We start from the raw sequence: 10,778 nt of genomic DNA, 5'->3' as shown, positions 1-10,778 counted from the left end.
CTTTTTTTTTTTTTTTTTTTTTTTTGAGACGGAGTTTCACTGTTGTTGCCCAGACTGGAGTGCAGTGGCGCGATCTCGGCTCACTGCAACCTCCGCCTCCTGGGTTCAAGCAATTCTCCTGCCTCAGCCTCCCGAGTAGCTGGGACTACAGGCACATGCCACCATGCCCAGCTAATTTTTGTATTTTTAGTAAAGACGGGGTTTCACCATGTTGACCAGGATGGTCTCGATCTCATGACCTCGTGATCCACCTGCCTCGGCCTCCCAAAGTGCTGGGATTATAGGCATGAGCCACCGTGCCCAGCCACAACTGACTTATTTTTTAAGTCACGTCAATGCCACAGCTGATGGACATTTGGCTGTCTCCATTTTTTTGGCTGTCATAGAGTTGCCGTGAACATTTTAGTACACACCTTTTGGTGCACATATATGCACATTTCTATTGAGTGTATGTCCAGCAGTAGACCAGCTGGTCATACGGTACACGTGGATTCCGCCTAGTAGCACTTCCAAACAGTTTTCGGAAGTGGTTATACCAGTTTATACTCCCCCTAGCAGCGTGTAAGCATTTTGCCTGCTCCGCATCCTCGTCAGCTCTGGGGGTATTTGCCTTTTCCTTCAAACCATGCCGGGGATAGTGACTTCGGTTTGCATTTCCCTCATGACTAATGAGCTGGGCATGTTGGTCATCTGTTTATTATTCATTTGTTTCCTGACCTTTTGAATATCCTCCAAATCACTGTATTCCCAGTTCCCCTAGTTTCCCTTCTAATGCAATATTAATCTGGGTTCCTCAGGCTCGTAAGAAGAAATAAAGGGGCCTCCTTATGGGGACTTGTGGGCAAGAATCCATCTCTCGGGTTTCCGATGCCGGATGTTGTGGCTGTAGGAATGTGGATGTGAGAAGCTGTGGCCTGGGGCAGGCGTGGGCATGCTTTGCCTCTGAGCGTCTCTGTGGGCACGTGGTGCCTTGGTCCCCTCTGCCCACAGCCTGACCTCCCATAGTTCTCTCTCGCTCCTCGGCCTGCCCTGATACGATGTTTGAATCATTCAGCTCTGTTGCCCAATGTTTATTCCAAGGCCTGGAATGGGAGAATGGGAGTGAGGTCTTTGCTCATGAGAAGCCTCTGCTGTGGTGAAGACTTAGACCTTCCCCACGCAGGACTGGAGGACGTTCCCAGGGCAGAGTAGAGTGTTGTACACACGGGCATGTTGTGGGCTGAGGCACTGAGCAGCGAGGTCAGCCCTGAGGGGATGCTGCCTGGAGGAGGTGGTCGGGCAGGCTTGAGGTAGCCGAAGAGTTGAGGTCGGAGCTGGTGAGGGAGATGGCAGAGCTTGGGGGAGGCCTCTGGGCAGCTCTCCAGGAGGACAGCATGTTCTTGCTCTCAGGGACTGAAGAGACCTAGCTGGGGGAGCTGGGGACCAGGGAGAGGCTAAGGAAGGCTGTCGTGAGCAGGGCGGGCTGTGTCTAGCTGCCTCCTGGATGTGAGGCTGAGCTGCCTCCTGGGTGCGAGGCTGAGCTGCCTCCGGGGTGCCGGGCTGAGCTGCCTCCAGGGTGCCGGGCTGAGCTGCCTCCGGGGTGCCGGGCTGAGCTGCCTCCGGGGTGCTGGGCTGAGCTGCCTCCGAGGTGCTGGGCTGAGCTGCCTCCGGGGTGCTGGGCTGAGCTGCCTCCGGGATCCGAGGCCAAGCCTGCAGCTGTTCATTCCACCTTGTGTCCATCGCCCGCAGTACATGTACTGGACAATGCTGCAGCAGCTCACTCACCACTCTGTCAATGGCTGCAACCTGCGGCCGGGGGACCTCCTGGCTTCTGGGACCATCAGTGGGCCGGTGAGTACCCAGCGGCACTGAGGGCTGCCCACACAGAGCATGCCTACTCCCCACACAGCCCCGAGGGCCCTCAGCTCACCCTCAAGAAGGGATTTCAGGCCCGAGGTGGGCATGGCTCACAACTCTGTCTTCCTCATAGCCTTCCTCTCTGGGTGCAGGAGGGGCTTCTCATCCAAATTCAAACCTAAAGAGACAGTGTGAGAGTGGAAGCCTGGGTCTGTGCCTCCATAGGGGAGCATTGCAGTGACACATGGGGAGGAGTCAGGAGACGGCCTTTGTGTCTTGGTTGTCACCATCTCACACTGTACCCTCCCCGGGTGAGGTGGCCGTGTGGCTGTGCCCCTTCCCACCCACCCGTCCCCCTGTAAGTCTGCAGGAGTCGCAGAACCTTCAGAGATGTGTCTGTCACTTCCCAGGGGGCCTGGCCGAGCCCTGTTGTTCCCAAAGCTGAGGCTTCCTGACAGGCGGGTATTAAGGATCATGGGGTCTGGGCAAACTGCAGCCTCCAGAGCGGGGGTGGGGTGGGCACTGCAGGAGACACTGGGCACTCTGATCAGAGATTCCCTGATTCCTAAACAAGCGATGTCACTAGTGAAGGAAGAACTGGCTGTCCCCGCAGGAAGAACAGGCAGAGTTCCAAGTCTCAAGGGCACCTCTGCAGTGACCCACCAAGGCCGAGGCAGGGTCTCTGAGGGGCATGCGGTCCCTCTGCTGTTGCTTGGGACTCTCAGGTCTTGCTGAGCAGGGTCCATGCCAGAGCCAAGGCATACATTCATGCCACCCCTTCTTCCCCTTCCTGTGATGAAGGAACCAGAAAGCTTCGGCTCCATGTTGGAACTGTCGTGGAGGGGAACGAAGACCATAGAGCTGGGGAACGGACAGACCAGGAAGTTTCTGCTAGATGGAGATGAAGTCATCATAACAGGTGAGGGCTGCCAAACCCGCGGCTCAGCTTCCTCCGTGCCCGCCATGCACTGTTCTAGCCGCGGGGCGCTCCCGCCTGGCCACAAAGCCATCTGTCCTAATGCATCCTCACTCTGCCTCCCAGAGTCTCTGTCTGCTTGTTCTGTCCTTCTCCACAGCCGTGGCGACCCGGGACGTCAACCGTGAGTCTCCCCAGGCCAGAAAGACTGCAGACATTCTGCTTGGTCTCCCTGCTCTCTGAGCAAAGTTATAAAATACTGGCAGGTTCCTCAGGGTGTAGACTTTGCAGCAAACCCCCTGTGCAGAAACTCAGTGGCCTAAGACTAGGATCAAGGAAGGTTCAGCTGAGTTAGTGACTGAGGCTTCTCAGCAGCCCATTCAAAGGAGGCGAGGGTGCCTCTTAAGTCTTCTGGGGATGGGGGGCGGGGGGACATTCTGCCTACCACATTTTCCTAATAGAGGGGAAGGGCACCATAATGGTTGGGAAAGAATCAAGTTGAACTCCCAGGTAACCCACCAGCTGTGTGACCTTCATTAAGTTATTTAACCTTTCTGAGACTCAGCTTTCTTCATCTTTAATTTTTTTTTTCAAGACGGAGTCTTGCTCTGTCACACAGTCTGGAGTGCAGTGGCACAATCTTGGCTCATTGCAACCTCTGCCTCCCAGGTTCAAGCAATTCTCCTGCCTCAGCCTCCCAAGTGGCTGCGATTACAGACCTGCTAATTGTGTATATGTCAGCTTCTGTGCTTAACTAAGCTTGTAATAATTTCCTAGTACATCCGGCTAATTTTTGTGTTTTTAGTAGAGACTGGGTTTCACCATGTTGGCCAGGCTGGTCTCGAACTCCTGACCTTGTGATGTGTGTGCCTCGGCCTCCCAAAGTGCTGGGACTATAGGTGTGAGCCACCACACCTGGCCTTCCTTATCTTTAAAATGGAGCGAATACAATACTTAACCTCACAGCATTGTTGTAAAGATGAAATGAACTCGTTTGTTCCCTTAGTAGACATTTATTATTATTCTTTTTTTTTGAGACGGAGTTTTGCTGTTGTTGCCCAGGCTGGAGTGCAATGGCGCGATCTCGGCTCACCGCAACCTCCGCCTCCTGGGTTCAGGCAATTCTCCTGCCTCAGCCTCCTGAGTAGCTGGGATTACAGGCACACACCACCATGCCCAGCTAATTTTTTGTATTTTTAGTAGAGACGGAGTTTCACCATGTTGACCAGGATGGTCTCGATCTCTTGACCTCGTGATCCACCCGCCTCGGCCTCCCAAAGTGCTGGGATTACAGGCTTGAGCCACCGCGCCCGGCCTAATTTTTGTATTTTTAGTAGAGACGAGGTTTCACCTTGTTGACCAGGATGGTCTCGATCTCTTGACCTCGTGATCCACCCGCCTTGGCCTCCCAAAGTGCTGGGATTACAGGCTTGAGCCACCGCGCCCGGCCTAGTAGACATTTATTGAGTGCCCACTGAGTCCCATCCTGGAGTTCTGGTGATGAAAAGACAAATGAAGTCTCTGCTCTTCTGGGTTTACATTCCAGTGTCATCATGACTGCACCGTTTCACAGATGAGAAAGCGAAGGCATAGTGGGGTTAAAGGACTTGCCCAAGATCTTGCAGCAAATAAATAATGACATCTGTTTCCCCTCCAGGCAGTTTGTCTTCAGAACCTCCATGTTTAACACCTTTGATAGTGTCTAAAGCACTTCTCAGAGGGCTTGTTACCTTGCGAGTGCTTAAAAATGGTGATGATGGTCCTCTTTTCATAGTCATCTTTATTGCCATTGCTGTTTTTTTCCAGAATGCAGTTTTTAGAAGGCTTTGCCTCTTGACCGCTTCTTCTTCTTTTTTTTAGACAGAGTCTCACTGTGTTGCCCAGACTGGAGTGCAGCGTGGGGATCTTGGCTCACTGCAACCTCCGCCTCCTGGGTTCAAGTGATTCTCCTGCCTCAGCCTCCCAAGTAGCTGGGACTACAGTCACGTGCCACCACCCCCAGCTAATTTTTGTATTTTTGGTAGAGATGGGGTTTCATCTTGCTGGCCAGGGTGGTCTCGATCTCTTGACCTCGTGATCCACCCGCCTTGGCCTCCCAAAGTGCTGGGATTATTGGCGTGAGCCACCGCGCCCGGCCCCTTATTTCATTTTTGACTCACAGTAGCCCTTTAGTAATATGTCATTGCCCTGCTTTTGCAGAGTAGAAAACTTAGGCTGATAGAGGGCAAGTTACTTGACAACAGTCCCACAGCTGGGGAAGCCAGGTTGCAACTGAGGTCTCCTGAGTCCCCTGCTGGATTCGTTTCTAGGCTTTCTGCAATGCTTGCCAGACCTGCTGCAGACCTTTGTCATGGTTCTGTGGATTGAGTGAAAGCATTTTCTGAAGTTTTGATTCGGGGAAAGGAAGGAAAGAGATGGAATGGCAGAGGGGAAAATGATGGCGTTAGCTCTCTGTTGTCAGTGTGCTAAGGGCCCCTGACTAAGCCGTGCTAGACCAGGCAGCTGTCCAGGGCCTGGGAGGAAGGACACTGGTGTTAAGCAGTAGGAATGCACATGTGTTCTTGACATTTGAGCCAGAGAAGGCGGGAGAAAGGAGCCAAGACGCCCTGAGAGTCATTTCCATGTTTGTTTGTGTCCACAACGCCCTGCTCTGAAGGATTTTTGGAGGCCAGCGGAGGAATTCAGGGAAAGGCAGTTCCTTGAATCTGAGGAAGCACATGTTGGCAAGTGGAGAGGGAAATGGGAACAGATGGGCGAAATCCCCTGGAACCAAGAAAGAATTATAATTTGCTAAGAGGAGAGGCATACATTATGTATTTGTACAAAGAAAAAAAAAAGAGAATTTCATACAGAAGGGGACCACCGAAGAACTCAAGTGAGTGCATATTACTGAAATTTGGGCTGTGTGTTTACGGGGGAAGGGAGGGGGCAAGCAGAGGAGCGGGTAGGTGGAGGCGTGTGTCAGCTGTGTTACCTTGTGCAAAGGTTTCCTGTGTCCGCGGGCGGCTCTGCCTCTGCCTTCCGTGGCCTCTCTGGGTACGTGGTCCTGCTGAGCTGCTTTCTCGCTTGAAAGCCACACGTGGCTTCTTCGGCTCTTCCTGGCGTTCCTTCTCCTTCTCTGACCGCACCTGCTCAGATGCCTGTATGGCTGCCTCTCACTTTCCTGCTTTCTCATCACGGATGTTCATTCCCCATATCAATTTCTAACCACTGGAAATGCGATAGAACATTCAGAAGCACTGACCTCGCCACCACCGCAGTGCTGGCTGCAGACCAGATACCTGCAGTACATTTTCTCTCTTTTTTTTTTTGAGACAGAGTCTCATGCTGTCGTCAAGGCTGGAGTGCGGTGGTGCAATCTTGGCTCACTGCAACCTCCACCTCCTGAGTTCAAGTGATTCTCCTGCCCCAGCCTCCCAGGTAGCTGGGATTACAGGCAAGCGCCACTACACCCAGCTAATTTTTGTATGTTTTTGTAGAGATGGGGTTTCACCATGTTGGCCAGGCTGGTCTCGAACTCCTGATGTCAGGTGATCTGCCTACCTCAGCCTCCCAGAGTGCTGGGATTACAGGTGTGAGCCACTGTGCCTGGCCACCTGCAATACATTTTCTATTCCAAACAAGGCAGCTACTCTTATTGTCTCTATTTTTCAGATGTGGAAACTGAGGCCCAGAAAGATGCATACTTACCCAGGATCCCACAGGCGATAAAGGGTGGAGCCAGGGTTTGAACTGAGGCAGGTGGGCTCCAGGAGCGGTACTCTGAACTCTTGTGTCCTCTTGCCTCTTTAAATGGTACAATGAAATTCTGATTTCTGAGAGAGTCCAAAAAACCACAAAATGTTCAGCAGGGGAACAGGGGAAGTAAACAAACCAACGACCATCAACAAAGTCTCTGATCGTCGTGGTGTAACTCATCCATCTCCTGGTCTCGCTCACGAGCCCCATCTGGTGTTCAGTTTGCAACTTGCAAGAATGTGTTCTCGCAGGCGCTTGCACTGGCGGCTCTGCACTGCCGCCCACGTGCGTTTCTCACTCCCCTTCAGATCTCTGATGTGTTCATAGCTGTGGTTGGTTGTGGCCTCTTTCTTGGTATCTGACATTATTGGGAAACAATATCTGAGCCAAAGTCTTCCATTTCTTTCCCCGCATCTCTCAGTGGTGCGTCGTCCCCCGGGCTTCCTATGGCTCTGTTTATTCCCGTTTCTCTACCCAGCATTATTGCTTCCCTTGCCTGGTACGGAATTCCTGGGCAAGGCTGGCAGGGGGCTCCCAGGGCGTAGAAGTGGTGACCCTTCTCCTTCAGGGCCATGGTCTGGAGAAGGCTCTTTAAAAATGCCGCAGTTCTGAGTTAGTTGTTTTGATGGATGTTTAATACATTTCTGCTGGGAGCCAGTTTTACTTTAATAGGCTTTTTTTTTTTTTTTTTTTTTTTTTTCCCCAGTGGTGTGGATATTTCTGAGCATTGAGATGGAAAAGTGACTGACAGGAAAATAATGAACCTGAGCAACAGAATAGGTGGGGGTGTCACTCTCGACAAAGGGCGCCCCTGCATGTTGTCAGCGTGTGGGTCTCGGGGTGCGTCCAGCCGGGGAGGCTGGCTCGACTGTGCTGGTACCAGGGAGGGGGAGTGGCCCCAGGACCAAAACTTCTGGGGATGCCACCGTGGCGTTCAGGCTGCTGCCTTTCCAGAGAAGGAGAGTGGTCAGAGTGGCCTGAGCTGGGAGGCCCGTTCAGAGGAGACAGGCTGGGTGAGCTGCTGCTGAGCAGGGGCGGCCATGAGGACACCTCGGGGAAGCTGTACCCTTTTGGGCCGGGATGGCTTGTGAAAGATGTCGCTGACCCCATCTCGTAGATCCACCCTTGGTCTCTGGGTCCAGACGGCCATGAGGCTTCTCTGCACCGTGCTCGGAGTCCTTTCTCTTGGCTCTGGGATCTTGTAATGCTTCACTGCTCCTCTTCACGTGGGGTAGTGGGAGGCACAGCTCCAGGTTTGGGGCTTGCCTCTAGCAGGTGAGGGGGTGCGATGGCGTTCTTCTGTAACTCAAGGTCACGGGCATCCTCAGAAGTGGCATTTGCCTCCATCCTGGGCCTGGTGTCGTCTCAGTGGTACCCTGGCACTGCCTCTTCTGGCTTTCATGTGGCCCGGGGCCCTTGAGAAGCAATTCAATCCAGGTGTCAGAGGGCCTCTGTATTGATTTGATTCTGATAAGTGACAGTTGCTGAAAACTCCTCTGTGTCACCTCATTGCCTTTAGAATGACGTTCAAACCCCTTAGCATGGCTTCTCAGAGTCCTTGGTAACCTGACTTCTTAGGGAACCCCAAAGGACAGCCTCACTGTCCTTGGATGTGACAAATATATCTCATGGCTGAACCTCTGAGCCTTTGCACATGCTCTTCCCTCTGTCTGGAACGCCATTTTCCTGTGTCTTCCCTAACGAACTCGTAGCTACCCGTCAAGGCCCAGCTCCGATGTCCCCCTTCCTGCCCCCTTTCCCTCCCTGCTCCTTATGCAGCGCTTTGTAGGCATTTCTTTGTGTCTCTCATCTAGACCTGCCACTCCCTCTAAGTGGACCCCTCTCAAGGGAAGACACCGGCTTTTCTCTACTTTTCCATCAGCCTTGTTAAAATGGAATTAAATGAATGAAACTAATGTTTCTGAGATGTGCTGGGAATTTCACCCAAATATTTAGTCTAATCCTTACAATCTTGAGAGATCAGCATGGTTTTTCTTGTTTGTAGATGAGGGAGCCGAGTTCTGCAGTCAAACAGTCTGTCCCCTGCCACCCAACTCATGATTACAATGGCTGACACTTACAGGGTATTATGGGCTGGACACTGTTCTCAGAGTTTCCTGTGCATTTGCTTCCACCATCCTTGCAGCAGTACTGTGGGGTAGGCACTATCATTAGATCCATTGCACAGATGAAAAAACTGAGGTCTGGAGGGACCCATGGTCACAGAGCCAATACATGGAGGAGCCAGGCTTTGAACTCAGGCATCCTGGCTTCAGGCTAATGGGCAGAGCTAGGATTCGAACCCAGACCCGTGTGGGAAGAGTTGACCACTATATTAGTCTATTTTCACACTGCTGATAAAGACATACCCGAGGCTGGGTAATTTATAAAGAAAAAGAGGTTTAATGGACTCACATTCCACATGGCTGGGAGGCCTCACTATCATGGTGGCATGGGAAAGGCACATCTTACATGGTGGCAGGCAAGAGACAGTGAGAGCCAAGTGAAAAGCGGAAACCCCCTATAAAAACTTCAGCTCTCATGAGACTTACTCACTATCATGAGCCCAGCATGGGGGAGACTGTCCATGATTCAATTATCTCCTGCCATGTCCTCCCACAACACATGGGAATTATGGGAGCTGTAATTCAAAATGAGGCTTGGCAGGGGACACAGCCAAACCATGTCAGCCACAGGACAGCTGCTGAGCCCTGCAGTGCCTCTGAGGATCCCTGGCTGCCGGGTGGGCCCAGGTTCTAGTCCAAGTGCTCCTGCCTGAGACTCTGCCCAGCTTCTGTGGAGGATTATTCTTGTGTTTAAGATATGTGTGTGTGATTCTGATGGTACCTTTCTGCCTCGGGCCAGCTATGTGCTGACGGGCACTGCCACTGCCTAGGTGTTGGTACTGGTAAGCCCAGCAACTTCGTGACTGACCCTTGTCCTCCTCTGTTCCAGGGCACTGCCAGGGGGACGGTTACCGCATCGGCTTTGGCCAATGTACTGGAAAAGTGTTGCCTGCTCTCTTGCCAGCATGAGATTTTCTCTGCCCTTCTGGAAACAGGGCTCCAGCACCCCTCCCAGCCCTGTGACTGGGGTCCTCCCTAGGCCTGTAGGCCTGCACCTTCCTTCAGTGACAAATAAAACCATTGTGTTCGGAGGCCTGCTTACGATCGTGATTTGATCCAGTGGGTCAAGGTGTGTACAGCTTCCCTGCCAGACATTCATTCATATGTTTTCTCACTCTTATTAGTGAGGTCTGGGGTCTTTGTGGGGTTTCTTATTGGACATCTGAGGCCTCCGGTTATCCCACGGAATATGGAAAGAGAATGGGACCTGTAGCCGTCAGGGTTCTCCAGAGAAACAGGCCGAGGAGAAAGAGATTCATGCTTATCATTTCTAAAGAACATCAAGGAGGCTGGTATATCTCTTTTACATAAAAGCAATCTGGGCCGGGCGCGGTGGCTCACGTCTGTAATCCCAGCACTTTGGGAGGCCAAGGCAGGTGGATACGAGGTCAGGAGTTTGAGACCAGCCTGACCAACATGGTGAAACCTCGTCTGTACTAAAAATACAAAAATTAGCTGGGCGTGGTGGCGCACGCCTGTAATCCTAGCTACTCAGGAGGCTGAAGCAGGAGAATTGCCTGAACCTGGGAGGCAGAGGTTGTAGTGAGCCAAGATCGTGCCACTGCACTCCAGCCTGGGCAACAGAGTGAGACTTTGTCTCAAAAGAAAAAAAAAAAAAAGCAATCTGGGGTCAGGAAGGCTGAGGTTAGCATGGTGGCTCCACAGTGTCATTAAAGATACTTTTGCTCTGCCATCCTCAGCATGTGGTTTTCAGTCTCAGGGTTACCTCATGGGACAAAATGGCTGCTGGAGCTCCAACCAGTATACGTAAGTTCCAGAACAGAAGAAAGAGACAACAAAGAGGTGAGAACTGAGAGGATGGAAGGGCAGAAGAGCCCTCCTTCCTCCTGAGTTAGGTCACTTTAAGCAACTTTTCTGGTAGTCCCATACCACACATTTCTTACATTTCATTGGTGAGAATTTGGTCACAAGGCCGCACCTCCTTACAAGAAAGGCTGGAAATACAGTCTTTCATCTAAACATATTGCTTGCCCTGTGAAAATTAGTTTGATGGCTCTAAAAGAAGGGGAGAATGAGTATGGGGTGGGGACAATTAGTCTCTGCCACGTGCAGGCTGGAAAGCATCATGGTCTGAGGCAGAACTGCTCCCAGCGGACTTTACTTCCTAGAGTTCTGCTCCAGGGCCATTTCTCCAGGGCTTT

The 10,778-nt window shown here is 52.0% G+C and overlaps 1 protein-coding gene across 4 annotated transcripts in view; it reads left to right on the top strand.

Moving 5' to 3' along the window:
• FAH (fumarylacetoacetate hydrolase) overlaps positions 1 to 9,654 on the top strand; it is a 34,202-nt gene extending 24,548 nt beyond the window's left edge. The window contains exons 12-14 of one of the 4 annotated variants that reach the window (XM_032263854.1): positions 1,729 to 1,830; positions 2,638 to 2,755; positions 9,446 to 9,654. In XM_032263854.1, coding sequence (XP_032119745.1) covers positions 1,729 to 1,830; positions 2,638 to 2,755; positions 9,446 to 9,525 — 300 coding nt within the window. In that variant the 3' untranslated portion in view covers positions 9,526 to 9,654. Of the gene's footprint in view, positions 1 to 1,728; positions 1,831 to 2,637; positions 2,756 to 4,205; positions 4,584 to 5,408; positions 5,681 to 9,445 lie in introns of those variants that run through there. The other 3 variants (XM_032263855.1, XM_032263857.1, XM_032263856.1) reach the window with 3 other exon arrangements.
• Positions 9,655 to 10,778: the final 1,124 nt, after the last annotated feature.

The sequence above is a fragment of the Sapajus apella genome, unplaced genomic scaffold, assembly GCF_009761245.1.
Source record: "Sapajus apella isolate SASKATOON/1434 unplaced genomic scaffold, GSC_monkey_1.0 scaffold139, whole genome shotgun sequence".
NCBI lineage: Eukaryota > Metazoa > Chordata > Mammalia > Primates > Cebidae > Sapajus > Sapajus apella.
Note: the sequence above shows the minus strand (reverse complement) of the source record. Positions and strands in the feature narration are given on the sequence as shown.